We start from the raw sequence: 27,438 nt of genomic DNA, 5'->3' as shown, positions 1-27,438 counted from the left end.
ATGATGGACTGTCATTTCTCTTTGCTTATTTGAGCTGTTCTTGCCATAATATGGACTTGATATTTTTCTACCCCGACCTTGTCACAACACAACTGATTGTCTCAAACGCATTAAGAAGAAAATCAATTCTACAAATGAACTTTTAACAAGGCACACCTGTTAATTGAAATGCAAAGCTGTCATCAAGGCAAAGGGTGGCTACTTTGAAGAATCTCAAATATAAAATATATTTTCATTTGTTTAACACTTTTTTGGTTACTACAGGATTCCATATGTGTTATTTCATAGTTTTGATGTCTTCACTATTTTTCTACAATGTAGAAATAAAGAAAAACCCTTGAATGAGTAGCTGTGTCCAAACTTTTGACTGGTACTGTATATAAATGTTCAGAAAACTTGGGAGTTCAAATAATTTTTGGGGGATCATATATTTTTGGGCTAAATAAAATCAGCTGCCAGTTGGGGAACCCTGACAGGTCTTGCAGCTGTGCAGACAGGAAGGTTTCTGTGAAATCCATAAACATTTGAATGGTAAATACAGTATAAATAGTAAGTGGTGTAATACAACCAAAGTGGGAGAATGACTGGTTATGATTCAAAGTGTCACACAAGTTAATGTCATTGATGAACATTTGTGGAAGTTACAAGGTTCACATTCCATTTCAATATCTCATTCCATGTAGGAAACCGCTGTGTTAATTTGTTCTTCAGTAGCAGTACTCTCACCAACCCTTCCACAGTACTGATTACCCCAGGACTATATCATCCATTACACAACCAGGTTAGAAAAAATAAATAATTATTCAAAAGAACACATTTACATTATGTGCTGTTGTTGAATGTATTCCACTGAAGTAGACAGGAGTATTTCAAAATGTTTCAGCCAATAGATGAATTATGAGGACAGGCCATTGAAGAGCAACGCGATTATGTGGCAAGAAAATAAAAAATGCTAGGGATGTGAACCCACCTTGCTATTATCTTGTCCCTTCTTAGCATTTTCAATTAATAGAATTTGCCCTTTCGGGTCTCGGAAATATAAGAAGGCCTGTATGATTTCATATCACACATGAATGTGATATTTTGTAAAGATACACAAGTTAACATATACTTGAAAATTAATAGTTCTGGAAAAAATGGTAAACCACAAAAGTTTGGGGTTGATGTTGGGTTCTGGGGTTTGAGTTATAGAGGGGGTTTATAGCTCTCTATCGCCATCATGTGGCCAAACAAGAGTACGACGTGTGTATATACTGTACATAACAACGGATGTGACGTATATGTAACTGCGACATTTTCCGGTGTTGTGAATTCACGTGGAGTATTTTAAAGCAAGCGCCATCAAGCAAACGAGTGAAGCAACCAAAATGAAACAAAAGGAAGGAGTAATGTAAGGTTGTCTTTTTTTGTTTCGCTAACTCACGTATTTTATTATTGTATAGTTAACGTCACTTGCTAGCCATGTAGTTAGCTACCTAGCTAGTAGCTACTGTAGTCTTCTAAACCGTGTTAGTTTGAGATCTTCCATCAAGCGAAATATACTATGTCAAAGCATCTGTGTTTTACTCAAGTGTCATGGTGTCTATAGCTGAAGTGTTTTCCTGTTGAATGACTGTTTCCTCAGAAAACCTAAGACGAAGAGGGCTAAGCGCTTTCTTGACAACAGAGCTCCCAAGCTTACAGAGAACGTCAAGAATGCCATGATCATGAAAGGAGGCAACACCAGTATGACTGTCACTCAAGCACTGAAGGACATTGTACGTTTTCTGACTGTCGACCCTCCTCCCCTACCAGAATATTGAAGATTGTCAAGTTTTGAGTGCCAGATAGCTAGGTAACTCTGAATACATGTTTTTTCCCTCTAGTATGCCCTGAAGAAACCAAGTGCTGTACTGTACAAAAAGTAAGTGATTGATTTTAAAGTACCAATGCAGCCGTTTTACTCTCTCAAATAAGTTCTAGGTAACAAATAACTACCTTACTGTGATTGTTTAAAATGGTAAAAAAAAGAAACATAGTCCTAGCATATGAGTCCTTTACTAAGAAGCTATCTGTGAGTTATGGAAGAGAGGTTTGGAGCTCTGTTATTGGTCTTAACTAATTTACCGTCTGGTGACCTTATGGAGCCGTATACCTGCCCATATGTTGAACGTACGTGTCTTTAGGATCATAGGAAGATCATACGTAAATTGTTAGGATCATAAGAAAAGCCATGCGTGAAACATGAACGTAAACTTAACATTTAATCTGTGAACATACAAACACCATGTTACGATACAGTCTAACATTATAGGTATTATAAAGAGGTATCCTGCACGTTTTCAAGTTCTCTATTAGTTTTCATTTGAGGTTACGTCACATTTTAGGTAGCTAATGTAATGGATTTGTCTAGATGGCACTAGCTGTATTATGCCTACACCTAGCGGATTGAAACATCACTGTTGTATCTCCTCAGCATGGACATAAACTACATTTCATTTGCATGAACATAAGATTAAACAACTGAGACAAATAGAACAAGTTCCACAGACATGTTACTAACAGAAATGGAATAATTTGTCCCTGAACAATGGGAGGTCCAAATTAAAGTAACAGTCAGTATCTGGTGTGGCCACCAGCTGCATTAAGTACTGCAGTGCATCTCCTCCTCATGGACTGCACCCTCAGTCCAGCCTCTCCCAGCCTATTGCGGACAGTCTGAGCAATGATGGCGGGATTGTGTGTTCCTGGTGTAACTCGGGTAGTTGTTGCCATCCTGTACCTGTCCCGCAGGTGTGTGTTCTGATGTACCAATCCTGTGCAGGTGGTGTTACACGTGGTCTGCCACTGCGAGGACGATCAGCTGTCCCTCCTGTCTCCCTGTAGCTCTGTCTTAGGTGTCTCGCAGTACGGCCATTGCAATTTATTGACCTGGCCACATCTGCAGTCCTCATGCCTCCTTGCAGCATGCCTAAGACATGTTCATGCAGATATGAGCAGGGACCCTGGCATCTTTCATTCGGTGTTTTTCAGAGTCAGTAGAAAGGCCTCTTTAGTGTCCTAAGTTTTCATAACTGTGACCTTAATTGCCTACCGTCTGGAAGCTGTTAATGTCTTAACGACAATTCCACAGGTGCATGTTCATTAATTGTTTATGGTTCATTGAACAAGCATGGGAAACGGTGTGTAAACCCTTTACAATGAAGATCTGTGAAGTTATTTGGATTTTCACAAATTATCTTTGAAAGACAAGGTCCTGAAAAAGTGATGTTTTTGCTGAGCTTATCTCTGGGTGTTGTGGACATCCTCATGCATGCATCCTATCAAAATATGACTAATTCAATATGGCACCATCCCATTCTCTGGGCTTTGTCGGTAATCATAACCAGTAGTATCTTCCAGGAATAATAGATGCTTGGTGAATCTATAAATTATGTATGACCACAGGAGGTTTTGCCACTCCGCAATAGAGTATTTAGATATTTATTTCATCACTCAAAATCTTGCCAAAGCATATCCTGTAGCAGGGGTTAATATGAATTTAAAATAATTTGATGTGATTTATATAAATCGGTTCATGAACATATAGACTATGAAATTAACATGGGCGAGGTAGGCAAAGTGTAGCATTAGCTTATTCCCACACTTTACAGTAACTCTGTTGCAGTGGTCTTAGGTAGTCTCCGTGTAGGCTATTCCCTCCATCGTGATACTGCTGCCCAGTTGAAGAGCTTGTGATCTCCATGCAGCGCCACAGCACCATGCGCCTTCGGAAAAACACTGCTCAGCCTCAGAAGATGCCCTTCTGGAGGCATGCAGTCATAGGCCTACATTAGGATAAAATGACTTTTTGCCTACTAGCCAAATAAAGTGCAGAGCATGCATGGTGCGTGCAACTCGTCATTCCAACAAATTTGAACATTTAATTCATCCAGTTAAGTCGGTCAGTATGTCATCCAGTCAGTCATTTGTCTGAGTTGCAATAGGAACTAAATCAAGGAGAATAGAAGTCTTGTCCATTTGTTTATTGAAATCCATATGTATTCAAAATTATCAAGTTCTTTAGCCTATCACTTTAATAATTCATTGTTTAATTTAAGCCTATCCAAATAAAAAATAGGCCTTCAACTTGTAGGCATTGCAATTTAGGCGATCAAGTCTATTTGTTTTATAATTGTTTTTATTATAGGGCTCCCCATAAAAAAAGATCCTAGCTCACAGGCCTCTAAATATAGCCTCTAAATACATTTTAAACAAAATAGTTGAAGCACATGCAGTGACTAGGGAAAACAGATCTGGCAATAAGAATAGGATATAGATAGTCTTGACCATTTGAGACCCCTTGGCCATTTCGCTCAGGACATGTTATAGCCAAGACTTAATAAATATTTAGCTTTGTCAAATTTATTGATATGGATATAGCCTTTGCGTGATGGGGGTTATGCAATGAAAGTTTAATGAAAATGCTGTTATTCTGGCTACAGTGGTAGTGATTGCGTATCCGTAGCAAGTTGGCTAGCTAGCAGCAAGCAAGGTACAAGAATGTTGCCACTTTAATTTAATTAATTTTATTTTAATTTTATTTAAATTTAACCATTATTTAACCAGGAAAGGCTCATTGAGATTTAAAATCTCTTTTTCAAGAGCGTCCTGGCCAAGATAGGCAGCGCCAAGTCATTACAAAAATTAGACAAACAACATGAAAAACTACAAGTAATCTAGTAAAAACCACTTAGCATGGCAACAGAACATAAAGAACGAATGACTGGGTCGGGTCTCTAGCAACCAGAATTTTCTTATTAAAATATCAACTAAAAATACGTTTCTACTGATAAATGTGTGCTTTCGTATTGTTTTCTTTGGCAACTGTGGTACACTACATGACCAAAAGTATGTGGACACCTGAACATCTCATTCCAAAATCATGGGCATTAATATGGAGTTGGTAACCCCTTTTCTGCTATAACAGCCTCCACTCTTCTGGAAAGGCTTTCCAGTAGATGTTGGAACATTGCTGCAGGGACATGCTTCCATTCATCTATGAGCATTAGTAAGTCCGGGAACTGATGTTGGGCAACTAGGCATGGCTCGCAGTTGGCAATCCAATTCATCCCGATGGGGTTGAGGTCGGGGCTCTGTGCAGGACAGTTCAGTTTTTCCACCAATCTTGAGTACTGCACCAGATGACCTGGCCTCCACAATCACCTGACCTCAACCCAACTGAGATGGTTTGGGATGAGTTGGATCACTGAGTGAAGGAAAAGCAGCCAACAAGTGCTCCGCATATGTGGGAACTCCTTCAAGACTGTTGGAAAAGCATTCCTCGTGAAGCTGGTTGAGAGAATGCCAGGCCTGTGCAAAGCTGTCATCAAGGCAAAGGGTGGCTACTTTGAAGAATCTAAAATATAATTTGATATGTTTAACACTTTTTTGGGGTTACTACATGATTCCATATGTGCTATTTCATAGTGTTGATGTTTTCACTATTATTCTACAATGTTGAAATATCTGAGTAAAACCATGTTTTTGACTGCACTGGGCCTTTTACTCAAGTAGGAGTACTATTATTATTTTAAAAATCCAGTATTGTGGTTGTACTGAAATTATTGTATTTAGTCTTCATGTTTTATTTTTCCCCTGTAAACATTGGATATTTATAGCAACTTGGGCATAAAGGACTGTGTATACTGAAATAATAATAACAAAACATAAATAGTCCATCTATTGTTGGTACTTGAGAAATGTTTTTTTTTTTATCCTGCGTGTAAACTAAATGTTGTCTTTCCTTCCAGGAAAAATATAACCAGGCCATTTGAAGATTCTACATCATTGGTCAGTTAACTAGAGATATTACATGTCTTCAGTACCCTCTAAAAACTGGTTTGTTTAACCTGAGAATTCTAATTGTTTTTGATTCCTCTAGTTCCTAAACATACAGTATAGTGAGTGTTTCAATGCAGTAGTCCTGGTTCAAGGGACGTTGTTGTAGCCCCACCGGAATTATTGTGGAATCGGGCGTGTAGTGCTAGGGAAAATGCAAACATTTGCTCCGCTTTGGGTCCACAGGACCAGGATAAAAAAACACTGCAGTAGTGTATTAGTTAGCATCACTTTAAAATACAATGTATTCATTGCACTGCCATTTCCGATCACTAATATTTTGTCTGTCTACAGGAATTCTTCTCGAAGAAAACTGATAGCTCGCTGTTTTTGTTTGGCTCACACAACAAGAAAAGGCCAAACAATCTCATATTTGGTAAGCATTTTTGTATTCTATCACTGGGAGACTAGACACGAGATGTCTAGTACTTTTCACAGCAGATAAGGGTTTGACCTTGTTGTTCTCCTTTCCTTTTTGCTGATTACAGGTCGCCTGTTTGATTTCCACGTGCTGGATATGATTGAGCTGGGCATTGAGAAGTATAACTCCTTGAATGAGATCAAGGTGATGTTTCTGCAGTTCCTATAGTCATTTGTAGTTGCATTGTTTCACATTGCTGCATGATGCCACTTATGTGAGTTCTCTATTTGCCAATAAGATCCTTTTTTTTAATTTTTAGCAGAGTGCCTTCAGCACCTCCTGATGTTCTGTACGTTCTTAATCTCTACGAATCTTAGTTCTTTAAGTGTCGTCACCAAATTGTACACTCGCACTGCTAAAAAAAGCCAAACGAATACACCTCCTTGGTCTCCAAGTGGTCTAAATGAACTACAAATGAACTATTTTCTCTTAAAAACCTCTTAGTGCGGAGATCCTGCTAGCGGGATCAAATTCGACAACATCCGGTGAAATCGGAGTGCGCCAAATTCAAAATACAAAATCGTAATATTAAACATTCACGAAAATACTAGCTTAGAATCTTGGTAATCGAACTGCGTTGTCAGAGTTCAAAAAGGCTTTACGGCGAAAGCATAGCATTCGATTGTCTGAGGACCGCGCCTTACATTAGCATTTTTTCCAAACCAGCACAGGCATCACGAAATAACAAATGGCGATAAAATAAATCACTTACTTTTGAAGATCTTCCTCTGTTTTCAATCTCAAGGGTCCCAGCTACACAATAAATGGTCGTTTTGTTCGATAAAGTCCTTTATATCCTAAAAACGCCGTTTAGTTGACGCCTTTGAATTCAATAATCCAGTCCTTCAACATGCATACAAAGGATTCCAAAATCTTACCAGCAAAGTTCGTCCAAACAAGTCAAAACAATGTTTTTTATTAATCCTCAAGTTGTCTAATATCTAAATAAACAATAATATTTCAGATGGAGATTACTATGTTCAATAGCAAAGGAAAAGAACAAAGAGCGCGCCCACGTTCACGCCTGTAAAAAGACTACCGTAATTTCCGGACTATAAGCCGCAACTTTTTTCCCACGCTTTGAACCTTGCGGCTTAAACAATGACGCGGCTAATAAATGGATTTTTCCCGCTTTCAAATTTTTTCCCCCCAAAAAACACATTCTGTGACGTGCTCAGTTTTTTGGCGGCATGAAGCTTTCATTAGACCAATGAAATTGCCGAACGGGTTAAGATCAAACAACTTTTTTGTTTACTGTTTGGATTAAATCGAGCGCTCTCAAACTTCCCATCATTCTGATTACGGTAGTCATTTTGTCACCCTCATCATGGCAAAGACACAGAGAAATGCATATGATGCCGCTTTCAAGTTGAAGGCGATTGATCTGGCTGTTGGAAAAGGAAATAGAGCTGCTGCACGGGAGCTTGGTCTTAATGAGTCGATGATAAGACGTTGGAAACAGCAGCGTGAGGAATTGACTCAGTGCAAAAAGACAACTAAAGCTTACTGCTAATTTTATGTTTTTTGTTAAAAGCCGTGTTTCGTTAAAGCCTATTTATTTTGTTACAAGCCGTGTTTCGTTAACCTCTTGAGGACCCCTTCGAGATACAATCCCGTTAAAGGGATTGGTTGGACAACAACCAGTGAGAGAGCACGGCGCGAATTTAAAAATAAAATAAAAAATCATCTCAATTAAAATTCAAGTATTATACGGCATTTTAAAGATACTCTACTCGTTAATCCAATCACGATTTCAAAAAGGCTTTACGTTGAAAGCAAAACATTCGATTATTTTAGCATAGCACCTTAGCAAAAACAATTCCATTTTCCAAGCACGGATAGCCATCACAAAACCAGATACACAGCTAAAATTAAGCACTAACCTTTGACAATCTTCATCAGATGACACTCCTAGGACATCATGTTAGACAATACATGCATTTTTTTGTTCGATCAAGTTCATATTTATATCCAAAAACCCAATTTTTACATTGGCGCGTGACGTTCAGAAAATGTTTTCTCCCCATAACCCTCCGGTGAATGGGCACATTCATTTACAGAAGAACTCATAAATGTTGACAAAATGTATAACAATTATTTAAAGAATTAGAGATAATCTACTCCTTTATGCAACCACTTTGTCAGATTTCAAAATAACTTTACGGAAAAAGCACATTGTACAATATTCTGAGTACAGAACTTAGCCTTCAATGCTAAGCTATAAAGTTAGCCTACAATCACGGCGTCGACAAATCTCTAAAAATATGTTCGAAATATTTACTTACCTTTGCAGATCTTCGGCGGAATGCACCCGGAAGGGCACCCACTTCCACAAGAAATGTTCATTTGTTCTGCAAAGTCCATCATTTATGTCCAAATACGTCCGTTTTGTTGACCCATCCAGAACACTTTACAATGCCATGTGGCGTGGACGCAAATCCATAGACGAAATGTTCAAAGTTCCATTACCGTTTGTAGAAACACGTCAAACGATGTTTACAATCAATCCTTCAGGGTATTTTTTAACGTAAAACTGTGATAATTTTACAACCGGGGAATAGGTATTCATCCCAGAAGAAAAATAAAAAACAACGAAGTCAAGTGCACGCGTGTCACGAGACACCTGTCCTCAGACTGAGCCACAATTTTCTGCCCGGTAACAGGTGACGGATGAAACCAGTTCCTAAAGATTGTTGACAGCCAATGGAAGAGTTAGCAGGTGCAACGTAAATCCTATGTCACTGTAGTTTTTCAAGGGATTCAAAAGAAACTACATTTTTAATTTCTCCCACTTCCTGATTCAATTTTTCTCAGGTTTTTGCCTGCCATATGAGTTCTGTTATACTCAGACACCATTTAAACAGTTTTAGAAACTTCAGTGTTTTCTATCCAAATCTACTAATAATATGCATATTCTATTTTCTGGGCCAGAGTAGTAACCTGTTTAAATTGGGTACGTTTTTCATCCGGCTGTGAAAATACTGCCCCCTAGCCCCAAGAGCCTGTGTAAAATTAATTTGTTTCAATGTACCGGTAGGCACCTGCGGCTTATAGACATGTGCGGCTTATATATATATATATATATTTTTTTTTTTATTCAGTGGGTGCGGCTTATATTCAGGTGCGCTCAATAGTCCGGAAATTACGGTGTTTTGCCCTGGCGCTCAACTTGGAAAGACTACAAATACTTCTTCATTTTTCAAAAAAACAAGCCTAAAACCTTGTATAAAGATTGTTGACACCTACTGGAAGCCATAGGAACTGCAATCTGGGAGGCGGAAATTAGATCTTTCAATTGCATTGGAAGTCATTCGGAGCTCAACTAAAACAAAAATATTCCTCGGGTTTTTGTCTGCTATATCAGTTCTGTTATACTCACAGACATTATTTTAACAGTTTTAGAAACTTTGAGTGTTTTCTATCCAATTCTGCCAATTGTATGCACATCCTAGCTTCTGGGCTTGAGTAACAGGCACTTTTCTTTGGGCATGTCAGACAGGCTGAAATTCAGGAAACTAGCCTTACTCACAGAGAGGTTAATCAATCAAGCAATCAAATGTATTTATAAAGCCCTTACATCAGCTGATGTCACAAAGTGCTGTACAGAAACCCAGCCTATTACCCCAAACAGCAAGCAATGCAGGTGTAGAAGCACGGTGGCTAGGAAAAACTCCCTAGAAAGGCCAGAACCTAGGAAGAAGGGTGCAACAGGTCAGCACCTCAGGAGTAAATGCCAGTTGGTTTTTCCTAGCCGATCATTCAGAGTATCTCTACCGCTCCTTCTGTCTCTAGAGAGTTGAAAACAGCAGGTCTGGGACAGGTAGCACGTCCAGTGAACAGGTCAGGGTTCCATAGCCGCAGGCAGAACAGTTGAAACTGGCGCAGCAGCACGACCAAGTGGACTGGGGACAGCAAGGAGTCATAAGGCCAGGTAGTCGAGAGGGAGAGGGGGAGGGGGAGAGAGAACTCCAGATATAACTCCAGATATAACAGACTGACCCTAGCCCCCCCCACACAAACTTTTGCAGCATAAATACAGGAGGGGTCGGGAGACACTGTGGCCCCGTCCGACGATACCCCCGGACAGGGCCAAACAGGCAGGATATAACCCCACCCACTTTGCCAAAGCACAGCCCCCACACCACTAGAGGGATATCTCCAACCACCATCTTACTGTCCTGAGACAAGGCTGAGTATAGCCCACAAAGATCTCCCCCCACGTCACAACCCAAGGGGGGGTGCAACCCGGACAGAGAAATCACGTCAGTGACTCAACCCACTCAAGTGATGCACCCCTCCTCGGGATGGCATGGAAGAGCACCAGTGACTCAGCCCCTGTAAATAGGGTTTGAGGCAGAGAATCCCAGTGGAGAGAGGGGAACCGAACAGGCAGAGACAACAAGGGCGGTTCGTTGCTCCAGTGCCTTTCCGTTCACCTTCACACTCCTGGGCCAGACTACACTCAATCATAGGACCTACTGAAGAGATGAGTCTTCAGTAAAGACTTACTTAAAGGTTGAGACCGAGCCTGCATCTCTCACATGGATAGGCAGACCATTCCATAAAAATGGAGCTCTATATGAGAAAGCCCTGCCTCCAGCTGTTTGCTTAGAAATTCTAGGGACAATAAGGAAGCCTGCGTCTTGTGACTGTAGCGTGCGTGTAGGTATGTACGGCAGGACCAAATCGGAACGATAGGTAGGTGCAAGTCCATGTAATGCTTTGTAGGTTAGCAGTAAAACCTTGAAATCAGCCCTTGCCTTAACAGGAAGCCAGTGTAGGGAGGCTAGCACTGGAGTAATATGATCAAATTTTGGGGTTCTAGTCAAGATTCTAGCAGCCGTGTTTAGCACTAACTGAAGTTTATTTAGTGCTTTATCCGGGTAGCTGGAAAGTAGAGCATTGCAGTAGTCTAACCTGGAAGTGACAAAAGCATGGATACATTTTTCTGCATCATTTTTGGACAAAGTTTCTGTTGCAATGTTACGTTGATGGAAAAAAGCTGTCCTTGAAACAGTCTTGATATGTTTGTCAAAAGAGAGATCTTAACACTATTTTAGGCACACTGTTTCCCTGGTCTTTGAATTTTTTTCATTTTTGTTTTACTGATAACATGCCAATACACTCTGGACTGCAAACAAGTGAAGTTAATGTTACCTGTTATATCACAATCTTCCTCCTGTAATTTTATGTTCTGTTTCCAATGCATTGCAGAACAGCAAATGTCCTGAGGGGACCAAACCGATGCTGGTGTTTGCAGGGGAGGCTTTTGACCATGATGATGACCACAAACGCCTAAAGAGCCTTCTTACAGGTACAGTTTCGTCTAAGCTAAACATTTGAATTTGGTGTTAATCGCACATCGTGGGGTTAATTTCAGTCCTACCTCTTCAGTTAGAAAGAAATTCCTCTAACTATACTGAACAAAAATATAAACGCAACATGCAACAATTTCTAATATTTTACTGAGTTACAGTTCAAAAGAAGGAAATCAGTCAATTGAAATAAGTGAATTATCCCCCCAAATTCTATAAAGAAAATATGGGTGGATATGGTAAAGAAATTAACATTAAATTCTCTGGCAACAGCTCTGTTGGACATTCCTGCAGTCAGCATGCCAATTGCACGTTCCCTCAACTTTAGACATCTGTGGCACTGTGTTGTGACAAAACTGCACATTTTACTGGCCTTTTTGATATGTCACACCTGTCAGATGGATAGAATATCTCAGCAAAGGAAAAATGCTCACTAACAGGGATGTAATAAATACATTGAGAAATAAGCTTTTTGTGTGTATGTAAAATTTCTGCACTCTTTTATTTCAGCTCATGACACATGGGACCGACACTTAACCAGTTGCGTTTTATATTTTTGTTCAGCACATAATTTTTTGTGGGGGAAACATACCTTCACAATCTGTAGTATTTCTGTAGGTTGTAATAATATTGCATTTCATGTCGGCGACGCTATTGACCAGTTTTTTTTGTTTTGTTCTAATTGTCTTGTCGTACAGACTTCTTCAGGGGTCCTGTTGTGCCTTCAGTGCGCCTGGCTGGTCTGGAGCATGTCCTGCACTTCACTGCTCTGGAGGGGAAAATCTACATGCGCAGCTACAGGCATGTCTGCCTGCTAGCAGCTAGACCATCTACCAATATCACCTATTATTCATGACAGATTATGGCTGAATTACATATGATCTGCATCTTTCACCTCTGAAATGATCACTAGTCAAAACTCTTTGGGTTCTCCAGATCTCTGTTGAAGAAGTCTGGATGTCGTACACCAAGGATTGAGCTGGAGGAGATTGGGCCGTCTTTTGACTTTGTCTTGCGGAGAACACACCTGGCATCAGACGACCTCTACAAGACAGCTCACAGACAGCCCAAGGCTCTGAAGGTATGAAACAACTCTAGTTGCAGTCATCTTTTTCAATCTCTTTCATGAGTCCCTATGTTGAATGTCACGGAAGGTTTATTCTTTTTGAAAGTATCTTAATTGCACAATGGTATTGTGTGCCATTGGCCAAATCATTTAGAAGTATCTATGTAGTGAAATGAAACATCAAGGCAATCAGTCATGTTCTTTGTCAATTCTATTCTTTACAGCCCAAGAAGAAGAAGAACATATCCCACGATACCTTTGGTACAAAGTTTGGCAGGTTGCACATGCAGAAGCAGGATCTGGCCAAGCTCCAGACACGTAAGATGAAGGGTCTGAGGAAGAGGAGGGGCCCGGGAGCCGCTGCGGAGGGAGCGACATCCCCGAAAACAGCCAAGGTAGAAGTGGTGTGAAGTCTTCGCAGGTTTTAAGTGGACATTTCACAGGCTCACGTCACGCTAACTGTGGATGTTGACCGATGTCTTCAGAATTGTCATTATTAAAGAATTACCCCCACATGTTTACCTTCTGCAGGTATGTTTGTCAATATCTCTTGTTAATAAAGACAAATTGTACATCATTCTGTTGCTCATGTTGCTTAATCTGGAAATGCTTTGTGTGAAAGGCAAGCCTCAGATGTATGTGCATAAGAAAAAAAAAATGCGTAGTTCAATAAGATGCCATTGTTCTAAAATAAAATACTCAAATATTTTCTGTATTTTAATTTTAATCTCTACTTGTACATCGCGGAAGCATTGTCTCAATGATTACATTTATTTTGTACATCTGTCGTGCTGTTCTTTTCAGAGGTTTTACAATTGATTTGTCACATGCACAGTGAAATGCCTTTCTTGCAAGCTCTTTCCCAACAATGCAGTAATAAATATTGATAGTACTATAAAAGTAGAAGAAAAACACATAAGAACACAAGTAAGCTATACACAGGATCAGTTCTAATACCATATTTACAATGTGCAGAGATACTGAAGTGGTAGGGGTAGATATGTATAGGGGTAAGGTGACTGGGCATCAGGATATATGATTGTGTGTGTTTAGTCAGTTTGAAAGTGTCTGCATGTTGTGTGTGTGTAGCATGTGCATAGTTAGTGCAAAAATAGTCGATGCAGACTTGATTCTCTGGTACCGCTTGCCATGCGGAAGCAGAGAGAAGAGTCTATGGCTTGTGTGGCTGGAGGCTTTACCTTCCTTTCACACCACCTGATAGCGAGGTCCTGGATGGCAGGAAGCTCGGCCTCAGTCATGTAGCGCCATGCGATCAACGGCGGTGCTGTTGCCATACCAAGCAGTGATGCAGCCAGTCAAGATGCTCTCAATGGTGCAGCAGTAGAACTTTTTGAGGACAAATGCCAAATCTTCAGCCTCCTGATGGGGGAAGGGGTGCTTTTGTGCCCTCATAACTGTTTGCATGTGTGTGGATCATTTTAAGGCCTTAGTGATTTGGACACAAAGGAACTTGAAGCTTCAACCTGCTCTACTGCAGCCCCATTGATGGGGGTGGGCTCATCCCCCGTTTCCTGTAGTTCACGATCAGCTCTTTGGTCTTACTGACGTTGAGGGAGTGGTTGTCCTGGCACCACACTGCCAGGTCACTGACCTTCCTATAGGCTGTCTTATCGTCCCCGGTGAGCAGGCCTACCACCATCGTGTCATCCGCAAACTTGAGTCGTGCGTGGCCACGCAGTCGTGGGTGAACGGGGGATACAGGAAGGTACAAAGCATGCCCCAGTATAGAGGGTCAGCGTGGCCAAGGTGATGTTGCCTACTCTCACTACCTGGGGTCGGACCATCAGGAGGTCCAGGAACCAGTTGCAGAAGGAGTCCTAGGGTCTAAAGCTCGGTGACGAACGCTGAACGCTGAGCAATAGTCAATGAACAGCAATGAACACATAAGTATTCCTCTTATCTAGGTGGTAGAGAGTTTAGTGAGAGTAGAGGGAAAGCTTCATAAGGGTGGGACAAATAAACCATGTCACTGTGGAGAAGGGACTGTAAGTATTCTACTTTTCACTCTGCTGCCACAAAACCCTTAGGTATATAAACTTACCATCATATGAACAAATTACAATTGTAATCTGACGTTAGATAAATTGGTATATATCAGTCAGCTTTCAGGTATGAAAAGGTTGCTGGCAGATAAGAAATCAGAAGTATTGGTATTAAATCGCTGGATGTTTCTGTGGATAGTTTACTTTGTACACAAGAGGTAGCTGTTTGACTTTATTCATTTGAAAACTGGGCTCCAGTGTTATACTGAAATCAATAGCAAAAATTGTCAAATTAAGTCTTATTTAAATGAAGTCATATTTAAAAGTTATAGATTTATTTTTTAACAATGTACAGGCCTATCACGCAGATAATTTAGAAAACGTTGGGAACACACCTTCCACGTCGTTCATTATTTTCCATAGAACGCATAGCCCCTAGTTGATTATCCCTTACTCATTACAGCACAATTTATAGACTGCTAGGTTTACTTTTCCTTGCAAGAGGAACCTCTGGATAAGAGAGAAAAATACATGTGTTCTGGATCTTATTTTTCTTGAAAAAAAATGTTCTTCACTTTTTCAAACACTACAGTAATTCTTCAATGTTCTGACGTCATACTTGAAAAGTACGGCAGTAAATCCAATGAGCGACAAAAGCCCGGCGTAATGTACGCACGTCCCGCCCTCTGGGTTATCTATTTATACAATATTACAACACTGGCGTTTGACATGCACTAAAGACCGTGCGGGCGGTTGGTAGATCAGTTCATTACGGCTGCTGCTTCTGAATGGATGCAACTTCTCCATAACAATTCGATGAAAGAAGATGCAAAGTCTTCATATTTGTAGACAGACATTTTGCGGCATACCATCATCTGAATCTCTTCAGTTGAGTTTGACTGCAGCTTGAGAGTACATCATTTAGACTAGTTAGCGGCATAGTCACATTATTGCTGTCATCATATTTGACAGTGTTAAAAATCTGCATAGTCGTGCGAAGAAATGACAGAAGGTACCAACATGACAGACAATGAATCTGAGACGACTAAAGAAATGATTGCTGCGGAACCTGCGGAAGAGACACCAATGAAGTCATTTGAAAAGCGCCCGGGTGAAGCTGAGGAGAAGGAGAACGGGGGTAGCAAAGGAACCATCCAGGAGCAGGTCCCCGTCACTGCGGAGGAGCCTGAGTTCGAGCACCCAGAAGGAGGATGGGGGTGGGTGGTTATGCTGGCTGCCATGTGGTGCAATGGAGCGGTGTTCGGTATCCAGAACGCCTTTGGCATCCTGTTCATGTCCCTTCTGAATGAATTCGGGTCAGCAGATGACGAGGACCTCAGATTCAAAACAGGTGAGAAAAGTCGGCATAACGCTAGTAATCTAGCTAAATACTGTATTAGCGAGTTAGCTAGCATCAGCATGCTTCATAAAATATGTGTATTGCTTTCTGGCTGCATGTCAACATGTGACAAAGTTTAGAGAATGTCATTAATTTACTTTCAAACTAAGTTTCCGATCTAATCACCTTTCCAGCTAGCACGGTCTAGATTGCTAACGTTATCTGGTGTCAGTCAGCGAGTCGAGCGTGCCACATGGCTAGACAGTGCTTGAGGTGGAGGAAATGTCTTTTTTCAAGTCGGTTCACAGAAATTCACAAATTACGCTATGCCATAGAGACCTCTGATTATTCACTGTTAAGGGTTCATACAAGGGTTCTTAAAAGATGGAATTTCATGATTTTTCCATGACCAATAATTGGTGTGTCTCTATGTTGCCTACATGAAAAAGTCATCATTTATGTGGTGTTGACACTAGAAGGCTGCTGGTCTCTGATCCCATGTAGACCTACTATCTCCTGCCGTTGTGCCCTTGATCAAGGCACTCAACCCCCCACAAAGTAGAATAACTGCACTGTTAGGCTACTGTATAAAACACATGTGGTCAACCCTCCATTTGGAGAGCTACTGGGTGTGCAGGCTTTTGATCCATCCCTGCTTATCAAGGTTATGTTGTGCAGGTGATGTTTACACTCTTAGAAAAACTTAAAAGGGTTCTCTCTTGCTTCATGGATGGAACCCCTAAATGTTCTATATAGAACCTTTTTCATAGGGTAATTGGATCAGATTCACTGAACCAAAATGGTTCCACACAGAACCCTGCATGGTGCCATTTATGAATTATGGCTACTATTATTACAGTGCATTTTGAAATTATTCAGACCCCTTGACTTTTATTATTCAGACCCCTTGACTTTTGGCAAACTCCAAGTGGGCTGTCATGTGCCTTTTACTGAGGAGTGTCTTCCGTCTAGCCACTTTACCATAAAGGCCTGATTGGTGGAGTGCGGCAGAGATGGTTGTCCTTCTGGAAGGTTCTCCCATCTCCACAGAGGAACTCTGGAGCTCTGTCAGAGTGACCATCACCTTCCTGACCAAGGCCCTTCTCCTGCTGTAGGAAAAGGCCAGCTCTAGGAAAAGTCTATGTGGTTACAAATTTCTTCCATTTAAGAATGATGGAGGCCACTGTGTTCTTGGGGACTTTCAATGCTGCAGAAATGTTTTGGTACCCTTCCCCAAATCTGTACCTGGACACAATCCTGTCTCAGAGCTCTACAGACAATTCCTTCGACCTCATGGTTGGTTTTTGCTCTAACATGCACTGTCAACTGTGGGACCTTATATATAGACAGGTGTGTGCCATTCCAAATCATGTCCAATCAATTGAATTTACCACAGATATACTCCAATCAAGTTGGAGAAACATCTCAAGGATGATCAATGGAAACAGGATGCACTTGAGCTCAATTTCGAGTCTCATAGCAAAGGGTCTGAATACTTGTGTAAATAAGGTATGTTTTTTTATTTTAATGTGTTTTCGTTTTGTCATTAAAGAGTATTGTGTGTGTATATTGTTGAGAAAAAATATTTCATCAATTTTAGAGTAAGGCTGTAACGTAACAAAATATGGAAAAAGTCAAGGGGTCTGAATACTTTCCGAATGCACTGTATGTAGCCTACTATAGGGGAAGGGGTTTATTTCCACTCCCACTGATTCTCTGGCCCGTCTCCATGTGCATTGTGTATTCTTTGGCAGCTGCTCTTGAAAAGAAGCCCATGAAAGATTATCTCAATACATTTGGCTGTTCATAGTTAATGGATATAAATTGCACTGCCATTTCATCCTCACAGTATTAGATAAGAAGAACCTCCTTTGTACAACACAGGCATAACAGTTTGCGGGGTAGCCTTGAAACCGATGACCACAGCCCTGTCAGTTTCAGGGCCATTAAAAGGTTAAAACGTTTCTGGAAAGTGTTCAGACAGTGAGTGAACATGCCCAGTGTGTATTTTTCCTCTCCATGGCTAAAGGTTCACCTCCACCACATGGATAATGATCCCACGTTGTTCAACTGTCTTTAGCCACCTGTTGCTGATGTTATTGGGGTTTGAGAATTGGTTTCTGTTGACGTGTGATTTACATCTGGCCACAGTAATGGGTGAGAAGTGTGAGTAGGCTATTTTCCACTCTTTGATTAGGTTGCGTGTTAAGGAGACTCATTGGTGTAGCCTATAACCTCTTCAAACAGAAGGTCCTGCATCAAATATAGGATCAAAGCTGGGAAGATGGCAGTGCTTGGCACTGTGCTTGGCAGTGTTAATCATCATGGATTTGATTACCAAACAATCAGGAATCACCCATTTCCTAAAATTGACATTGTTGTGATTTTTAGGAAGATTTGCAGATATAGATGATCCAGATGTAGGTGAATCACTACATAGATCTATCTGATCTTGTTAACTGATAGCTACTAATCACAGCATTGTCACATTGTAATTACATTGTAATTATCACTCGAAATAATCACTCATTGGCCATGGATTTCCTTGTTTTTCTTCAGTACCATGTCTTCTTCCTCAGTCTGAAATGAGTAACCAGGATTGCATCAGCATGCTTCAAGCCCAGCTGTTGCCCTGCCTTCCACTTCCCCAGTCGTAGTCCCTCTCCAGTTGTCAGAGGTCTCCTCTAGGGATATCCTGAGAGGAACATAATCCAGCTAGGCACACTGCCAGTAGCTAAAGGTCCCAGAGAGAGGGGAGTTCCTGGAGCCTTTGGCAACCTATATCATGTATATTTTACCTACAGTATACTGATGTATACTCATGTCACTGTTACACTACTAGATGTTATTGCGGGTGTAGTAAAATGCTTGTGTTCCTAGCTCCAACAGTGCAGTTACATCTAACAATTCACAAAAATAAAACATCTAAAGTAAATGGAGTTAAGAAATATATCAATATTAGGACGACCAACGTAGGTGTGGCATTGACTAAAATACAGTAGAATAGAATGCAGTATGTAAACATTATTAAAGTGACAAGTGATTCCATGTCTATGTATACAGGGCAGCAGCCTCTATGGTGCAGGGTTGCGTAACCGGGTGGTAGCCGACTAGTGATGGCAGTTTAACAGTCTGATGGCCTTGAGATAGAAGCTGTTTTTCAGTCTCTCGGTCCCAGCTTTGATGCACCTGTACTAATCTCACCTTCTGGATGGTAGTGGAGTGAACAGGCAGTGGCTCGGGTGGTTGATGTCCTTGATGATCTTTTTGGCCTTCCTGTGACATCGGGTGGTGTAGGTGTCCTGGAGGGCAGGCAGTTTGCCCCCGGTGATGCGTTGGGCTGGCCTCACCACCCTCTGGAGAGCCCTGCGGTTGTGGGAAGTGCAGTTGCTGTACCAGGCAGTGATACAGCCCGACAAGATGCTTTCAATTGTGCATCTATAAAAGTTTGAGGGTCTTAGGGGCCAAGCCAAATTTCTTTAGCCTCCTGAGGTTGAAAATAATTTGTTGCGCCTTCTTCACCACACTGTCTGTGTGGGTGGACTATTTCAGATCGTCAGTGATGTGTACGCCAAGGATCTTGAAGCTTTTCACCTTCTCCACTACGGTCCCGTCGATGTGGATGGCGGTGTGCTCCTCTGCTGTCCTGAAGTCCACGATCAGCTCCTTCATTTTGTTGACGTTGAGGGAGAGGTTATTTTCCTGGCACCACTCCGCCAGGGCCCTCATCTCCTCCCTGTAGGCTGTCTCGTCATTGTTGGTAATCAGGCCTACTACTGTTGTTGTCTGCAAACTTGATGATTTAGTTGGAGGCGTGGCCACGCAGTCATGGGTGAACAGGGAGTACAGGAGGGGGCTGAGCACGCACCCTTGTGGTGCCCCTGTTTTGAGGATCAGCGAAGTGGAGGTGTTGTTTTCTACCTTCACTACCTGGGGGCGGCCCGTCAGGAAGTCCTAAACCCCGTACAAGGCGGGGTTCAGACCCAGTGATGAGCTTGGAGGGTACTATGCTGTTGAAGGCTGACCTGTAGTCAATGATCAGCATTCTTACATAGGTATTCCTCTTGTCCAGACGGGATAGGGCAGTGCGATGGCATCGTCTGTGTATCTATTGGGGCGGTATGCAAATTGAAGTGGGTCTAGTGTGTCAGGTAAGGTGGAGGTGATATGATCCTTAACTAGCCTCTCAAAGCACTTCATGATGACAGAAGTGAGTGCTATTGGGTGAGAGTAATTTAGTTCAGTTACCTTCACTTTCTTGGAAACAGGAACAATGATGGACATCTTGAAGCAAGTGGAGACAACAGACTGCGATGGGGAGAGATTGAATATTATATTTACATTTTAGTCATTTAGCAGACGCTCTTATCCAGAGCGACTTACAGTAGTGAATACATCAATTTCATTTTCATTTCATGCAATTTTTTTATTGTACTGGCCCCCCGTGGGAATCGAACCGACAACCCTGGCGTTGCACACACCATGCTGGCGTTGCAAACACCATGCTCTACCAACTGAGCCACAATATGTCTGTAAACACTCCAGCCAGCTGGTCTGCACATGCTCTGAGGACTCGGTTAGGGATGCCGCTGGGCCGGCAGCCTTGTGAGGGTTAACGCTTTTAAATGTCTTACTCGCATCGGCCACGGAACACGAGAGCCCACAGTCCTTGGGAGCAGGCCGCGTCGGTGGCACTGTGTTATCTTCAAAGCGGGTGAAGAAGGTGTTTAGCTTGTCCGGGAGCAAGACGTCGATGTCCGCGACATGGCTGGTTCTCCCTTTTGTAGTCCATGATTGTCTGTAGACCCTGCTGCATGATCATTTCTCTACTATGCATGACATCATGGGCTTGGTATGGCTGCAGAAATAATGGGGAACACATAAGGGGTTTCTACAGAGATCTTATAATTAACTTCTAGGGGGGTTTCTGGATCTGTTTGATTAATTTGGAATAGCTAGCTAGATGGATCATGAACACATTTTCTTTGCTTTTTATAGAATAGCACAGCTACAGATCAGCCCTGTCCCAATGGTGTCGAGATGAACTGGGACCTAAAATTAGCTGTCACCCCTTGACCCCTTCCTATCCAGTCAGATTCTAAAGGTGTTGGCTCTCCAGTCACCCTTCCTATCCAGTCAGATTCTAAAGGTGTTGGCTCTCCAGTCACCCTTCCTATCCAGTCAGATTCTAAAGGTGTTGGCTCTCCAGTCACCCTTCCTATCCAGTCAGATTCTAAAGGTGTTGGCTCTCCAGTCACCCTTCCTATCCAGTCAGATTCTAAAGGTGTTGGCTCTCCAGTCACCAGTTGGACAATAACAGCACATTTCCTATTAGATTTAGTTTGTCTCAGCAGTTGGACTAATGATGTCAAACAACATTCATTTATGTCCTTTCCCTCTCAAACATGGATGTAGCCCATTGGCAGAGAGCAAAGGCCTTTCTTCCAGCTACAGCCTCAAGCTCTGAGCTTCCTGCAGTGAGGGTGAAGTAAAGCAGGGGTAGAGGGGGTTCAAGGGGGGGAGATTATTGTCTTGCACAAATGCTACCTGCCTCTGTTCTGTCAGGAAGTCTTCTATAGTTCTATGTGCTTAAGTGTCTTTTGGTCGTGCAAGATGCGACAGCGACGGTACAACACTATACAGACTACAGAGCCCTCCGCACACTGTAAGCTACAATAAATCGAGTTCCCCTGTGTTTTGGGCGGGAAACGGCTGTGAAGCAAGCTGTAGTCTATTGCATGCTTGTGTCTATAAGTCTGTTAAAGAATGTGAAACAATGTTGTGTATGTTTGCTGCTTTTCATTAAATCATGTGTGGCTGTTTTTTAGGTTATGGCCTAAAATACATTTGTTCAAATGGGCAGGAAATTGTATCAGTTATAGCCTACAGTTCATGCCAAAATATTTGGATCTGGTAAAAGGCCGACATTTAAAAAAAACTATCTTTGTAACATGACTATAGAAATGGAAAGAAGTTGATTTTAGAGACACAAAGTAACAATAGCCTCTGATTAAAGGGACTGCAGTAAATCTATTACTGGGCTCTCGCCATCAAGTCACATGGACAATTATGAGTTTGATCGTCCATTTATTCATTGACATCAGTGAGAAGAGACACATTAGTGTCTAACAACAATATAGGCCTATGACTTTAGGATTTAATAGTCTATTTTAGGTGAAACATACATTTCATAACCGGATAATCTACTGTCCTGAATAATAGAAAGGAAAATAGACTACTGTTGGGTGTTGCGCAATAGCCTGGACTCGGCACAGTAGGGTTGGAAATTGTGTTCCACATATAGTTGTTCCTGGGCTCTATCTACTTAATTATATTGATTATATTGTGGTTTTTGGGTTGATAAAACATGGTATTTATTTTGGCTTGATAAGGGAGTGAACGTTATTTATAATAAGGGTTATATGGAAAGAATGGGACCTCTTTTGAAATGAAAATGGATGGTCCAAACAGGTAGGCCTGCCTGTTATTTCTTGAATAGGAAGAAATAGACTCCAACACAAAGCCCTCTTGTTGTTAGTAAAGTCTAAATAATATGAAGACACTTAAACAAATTATGCGTACTCAAATTGACCTGCTTTCAGCACCATGAATGATCAATTTCTGATTGATTGTGCCCGGCTGCTGCTTCAAGTTTCAGCACCACAATGGAAGTTACTCGAATCTGGCTTATTGGTCAATAACTCTGATAAATACATAATGGGCAAGATACATATTGTTTTTAATAAAAATGAATTCTAGTAGTAGCAAGCTATCGAAGTTGACCTCTGGTCCTCCTTCTCATCTTCGCATTCTCCTTCTCAAACTGAACAGAATATATGCTAGTCTGCGCTGGAATATTAATTGCGGTGTGTAATGCAGCCTAGATTTATTTACACCATCCCAGCAGCTTTTTTAGAAATATAACTTTGTTCTGTGCTTCTCTGAGCATGAAATTCGTAGCCTATAGGCTATGGATCATTTAATTGAGACCACACAATGATAGGCCGCCATTGTAAATAAAAATTTGTTCTTAACTGACTTGCCTAGTTAAATAAAGATTTAAAAAATATATTCATTTTTTTTTGGCCTATAGGTGCACTTGATATTGTGCGCCCAGCGGAGAATCGGAGATGAGGGGCGGCATCTGGCACATATATATCCTAATAAGGAACTAATTCTAAAACACTGAGAAATATTGACATTTCATTAATTACACATTTTAGAATAAGGCGGTAACGTAACAGAATTTTGAAAAAGTCAAGGGGTCTGAATACTTTTCGATTGCTAGCTCTCTCTCTCATATATATATATATACTTTTTTCTTTACATAGTTGAATGTGCTTGACAACAAAATCACACAAATATAATCAATGGAAATCCAATTTATCAATCCATGGAGGTCTGGATTTGGAGTCACACTCAAAATTAAAGTGGAAAACCACACTACAGGCTGATCCAACTTTGATGTAATGTCCTTAAAACAAGTCAAAATGAGGCTCAGTAGTGTGTGTGGCCTCCACGTGCCTGTATGACCTCCCTACAATGCCTGGGCATGCTCCTGATGAGGTGGCAGATGGTCTCCTGAGGGATCTCCTCCCAGACCTGCTCTAAAGCATCCGCCAACTCCTGGACAGTCTGTGGTGCAACGTGGCGTTGGTGGATGGAGCGAGACATGATGTCCCAGATGTGCTCAATTGGATTCAGGTCTGGGGAACGGGCGGGCCAGTCCATAGCATCAATGCCTTCCTCTTGCATGAACTGCTGACACACTCCTTTGGGGGGCTGTGCGGCCCCCCAAAGAAATGCCACCCCACACCATGACTGACCCACCGCCAAACCGGTCATGCTGGAGGATGTTGCAGGCATCAGAACGTTCTCCACGGCGTCTCCAGACTCTGTCACGTCTGTCACATGTGCTCAGTGTGAACCTGCTTTCATCTGTGAAGAGCACAGGGCGCCAGTGGCGAATATGCCAATCTTGGTGTTCTCTGGCAAATGCCAAACGTCCTGCACTGTGTTGGGCTGTAAGCACAACCCCCACCTGTGGACGTCGGGCCCTCATACCACCCTCATGGAGTCTGTTTCTGACCGTTTGAGCAGACACATGCACATTTGTGGCCTGCTGGAGGTCATTTTGCAGGGCTCTGGCAGTGCTCCTCCTGCTCCTCCTTGCACAAAGGCGGAGGTAGCGGTCCTGCTGCTGGGTTGTTGCCCTCCTACGACCTCCTCCACGTCTCCTGATGTACTGGCCTGTCTCCTGGTAGCGCCTCCATGCTCTGGACACTACGCTGACAGACACAGCAAACCTTCTTGCCACAGCTCGCATTGATGTGCCATCCTGGATGAGCTGCACTACCTGAGCCACTTGTGTGGGTTGTAGACTCCGTCTCATGCTACCACTAGAGTGAAAGCACCGCCAGCATTCAAAAGTGACCAAAACATCACCCAGGAAGCATAGGAACTGAGAAGTGGTCTGTGGTCCCCACCTGCAGAACCACTCCTTTATTGGGGGTGTCTTGCTAATTGCCTATAATTTCCACCTGTTGTCTATTCCATTTGCACAACAGCATGTGAAATGTATTGTCAATCAGTGTTGCTTCCTAAGTGGACAGTTTGATTTCACAGAAGTGTGATTGACTTGGAGTTACATTGTGTTGTTTAAGTGTTCCCTTTATTTTTTTGAGCAGTGTATATACATACACACACAGTTGAAGTTTACATACACCTTAGCCAAATACATTTAAACTCAGTTTTTCACAATTCCTGACATATTTAATCCTAGTTAAAATTCCCTGTCTTAGATCAGTTAGGATTACCACTTTATTTTAAGAATGTGAAATGTCAGAATAATAGTAGAGTGATTTATTTCAGCTTTTATTTCTTTCATCACAATCCCAATGGGTCAGAAGTTTACATACACTCAATTAGTATTTGGTAGCATTGCCTTTAAATTGTTAACTTGGGTCAAACGTTTCAGGTAGCCTTCCACAAGCTTCCCACAATAAGTTGGGTGAATTTTGGCCCATTCCTCCTGACAGAGCTGGTGTAACTGAGTCAGGTTTGTAGGCCTCCTTGCTCACACAAGCTTTTTCAGTTCTGCCCACACATTTTCTATAGGATTGAGGTCAGGGCTTTGTGATGGCCACTTCAATACCTTGACTTTGTTGTCATTAAGTAATTTTGCCACAACTTTGAAAGTATACTTGGGGTCATTGTCCATTTGGAAGACCCATTTGCGACCAAGCTTTAACTTCCTGACTGATGTCTTGAGATGTTGCTTCAATATATCCACATAATTTTCCATCCTCATGATGCCATCTATTTTGTGAAGTGCACCAGTCCCTCCTGCAGCAAAGCACCCCCACAACATGATGCTTCACGGTTGGGATGGTGTTCTTCGGCTTGCAAGCCTCCCCCTTTTTCCTCCAAACATAATCATGGTCATTATGGCCAAACAGTTCTATTTTTGTTTCATCAGACCAGAGGACATTTCTCCAAAAAGTACGATCTTTGTCCCCATGTGCAGTTGCAAACCGTAGTCTGGCTTTTTTATGGCGGTTTTGGAGCAGTGGCTTCTTCCTTGCTGAGCGGCGTTTCAGGTTATGTCGATATAGGACTCATTTTACTGTGGCTATAGATACTTTTGTACCTGTTTCCTCCAGCATCTTCACATGGTCCTTTGCTGTTATTCTGGGATTGATTTGCACGTTTTGCACCAAAGTGTGTTCATTTCTAGGAGACAGAAGGCGTCTCCTTCCTGAGCGGTATGACGGCTGCGTGGTCCCATGGTGTTTATACTTGAGTACTGTTTGTACAGATGAACGTGGTACCTTCATGCGTTTGGAAATTGCTCCCAAGGATGAACCAGACTTGAGGTCTACACTTTTTTTTTTTTCCTGAGGTCTTGGCTGATTTTTCTATGATGTCAAGCAAAGAGACACTGAGTTTGAAGGTAGGCCTTGAAATACATCCACAGGTACACCTTCAATTGACTCAGAAGCTTCTAAAGCCATGACATAATCGTCTGGAATTTTCCAAGCTGTTTAAAGGCACAGTCAACTTAGTGTATGTAAACTTCTGACCCACTGGAATTGTGATACAGTGAGTTATAAGTGAAATCTGTCTAAACAATTTTTTTTTTTAAATTACTTGTCATGAACAAAGTAGATGTCCTAACTGACTTGCCAAAACTATAGTTTGTTAACAAGAAATTTGTGAAGTGGTTGAAAAATGAGTTTTAATGACTCCAACCTAAGTATGTAAACTTCCAACTTCAACTGTAGTACCAGTCAAAAGTTTGGACACCTACTCATTCAAGGGTTTTTCTTTTTAATATTTTCTAAATTGTTGAATAATAGCGAAGACATCAAAACTATGAAATAACACATATGGAATCATTTAGTAACCAAAAAAGTCTTAAATGAAAATCTATTTTATATTCTTCAAAGTAGCCACCCTTTGCCTTAGGGCTGGGCGATATATCAAGTTTTTTGTCCTCTTTATATTCGAGTTTTAGCGCGATATGGAAAATGCCTGTATCGCAAGAATCGAGGTGCTGTTATGTTGTAACGTTTTACAAATGCAGCGTCTCACTGTCTCTTCTGTCAGCCCAATGTCAAATCATGTCCCAATTGCGTGACAACACGTGCACAGAGGTTATCCACCAATCACAACCCTAGACAGCCTTTCTCAAATTTTAACCACGCCGGAGAAGTGTATCGGAGGTAAGAGTTCCACCAAAATGGAAAGTGAGAAATCCAGCTCAGCCTCTCGTGAGGATGAAATCATCCCCAAAAAGGGCAGCAATATTTTTTTTCAGTAATATGGAAGTGGTTCGGGTTTAAGAAGTCTGATGTTCAGCAAAAGAATGTCCTGTGTCAAAAGACAATTGCTACGAAATGCAGCAGTACAACCGACCCCTTCCATCACCTGCAACTTGAACATGCGGTGGAATGGGAGGAATGCGTGAGACTACACAATGCCGATTCCAGTCGTCCAATTCCCAAAACGTCTGCTAAAAGACAAACTACCATAGCCGCATCCTTTTCAAACGTAATCCCTAATGACAAAAGTTTGAGGTGGAAGGAGATAATGGATGCAGTGACCTATTACATAGCGAAGGATATAGTTTCAATCTTTACAGTAGAAAAGCCAGGTTTTAAAAAGCTGCTAGGTACAGTTGACCACATATCAGCTGCCAAGCCGCAAGTATTTCACGGAAGAAGCCCTGCTGCGATTATACACTGCTGGCTAGTGTTTCTTATTTTTCCACCACAGCCGATCTATGGTCTAGCAGAACGCCAGAGCCATACTTAAGTTTGACAGTCCACCACATAAATGAAGACTAGAAATTGCAAAATGTCTGCCTCCAGATGTCTTACTTCCCCGATGATCATACGGGTGAAGTAATAGCCCAGGGTCTCAAAGACACTCTG

The 27,438-nt window shown here is 41.7% G+C and overlaps 2 protein-coding genes across 3 annotated transcripts in view; both read left to right on the top strand.

Moving 5' to 3' along the window:
• The first annotated feature begins 1,284 nt into the window (after positions 1 to 1,284).
• LOC106571313 (ribosome production factor 2 homolog) lies at positions 1,285 to 13,238 on the top strand. Of its 2 annotated transcripts, none has more exons than XM_014144237.3 (10): positions 1,285 to 1,390; positions 1,625 to 1,757; positions 1,866 to 1,903; positions 5,772 to 5,811; positions 6,154 to 6,235; positions 6,348 to 6,424; positions 11,495 to 11,594; positions 12,294 to 12,396; positions 12,532 to 12,676; positions 12,886 to 13,238. In XM_014144237.3, exons 1-10 carry the CDS (start codon positions 1,368 to 1,370, stop codon positions 13,069 to 13,071), a joined length of 927 nt encoding a protein of 308 aa, XP_013999712.1. In that variant the 5' UTR covers positions 1,285 to 1,367; the 3' UTR covers positions 13,072 to 13,238. The 2 variants fall into 2 exon arrangements, with proteins under 2 accessions (XP_013999712.1, XP_013999713.1); XM_014144238.3 differs by having other exon boundaries at positions 1,297 to 1,395.
• Positions 13,239 to 15,377: 2,139 nt separating this feature from the next.
• The window catches only part of LOC106571314 (monocarboxylate transporter 10), a 62,536-nt gene continuing 50,475 nt past the window's right edge, over positions 15,378 to 27,438 (top strand). Inside the window, exon 1 of the mRNA XM_014144239.3 lies at positions 15,378 to 16,015. Coding sequence (XP_013999714.1) covers positions 15,667 to 16,015 — 349 coding nt within the window. The 5' untranslated portion in view covers positions 15,378 to 15,666. The remainder of the gene's footprint in view (positions 16,016 to 27,438) is intronic.

Source organism: Salmo salar, chromosome 15 (genome assembly GCF_965601325.2).
Source record: "Salmo salar chromosome 15, fSalSal1, whole genome shotgun sequence".
In the NCBI taxonomy this organism is placed as follows: Eukaryota; Metazoa; Chordata; class Actinopteri; order Salmoniformes; family Salmonidae; genus Salmo; species Salmo salar.
Note: the sequence above shows the minus strand (reverse complement) of the source record. Positions and strands in the feature narration are given on the sequence as shown.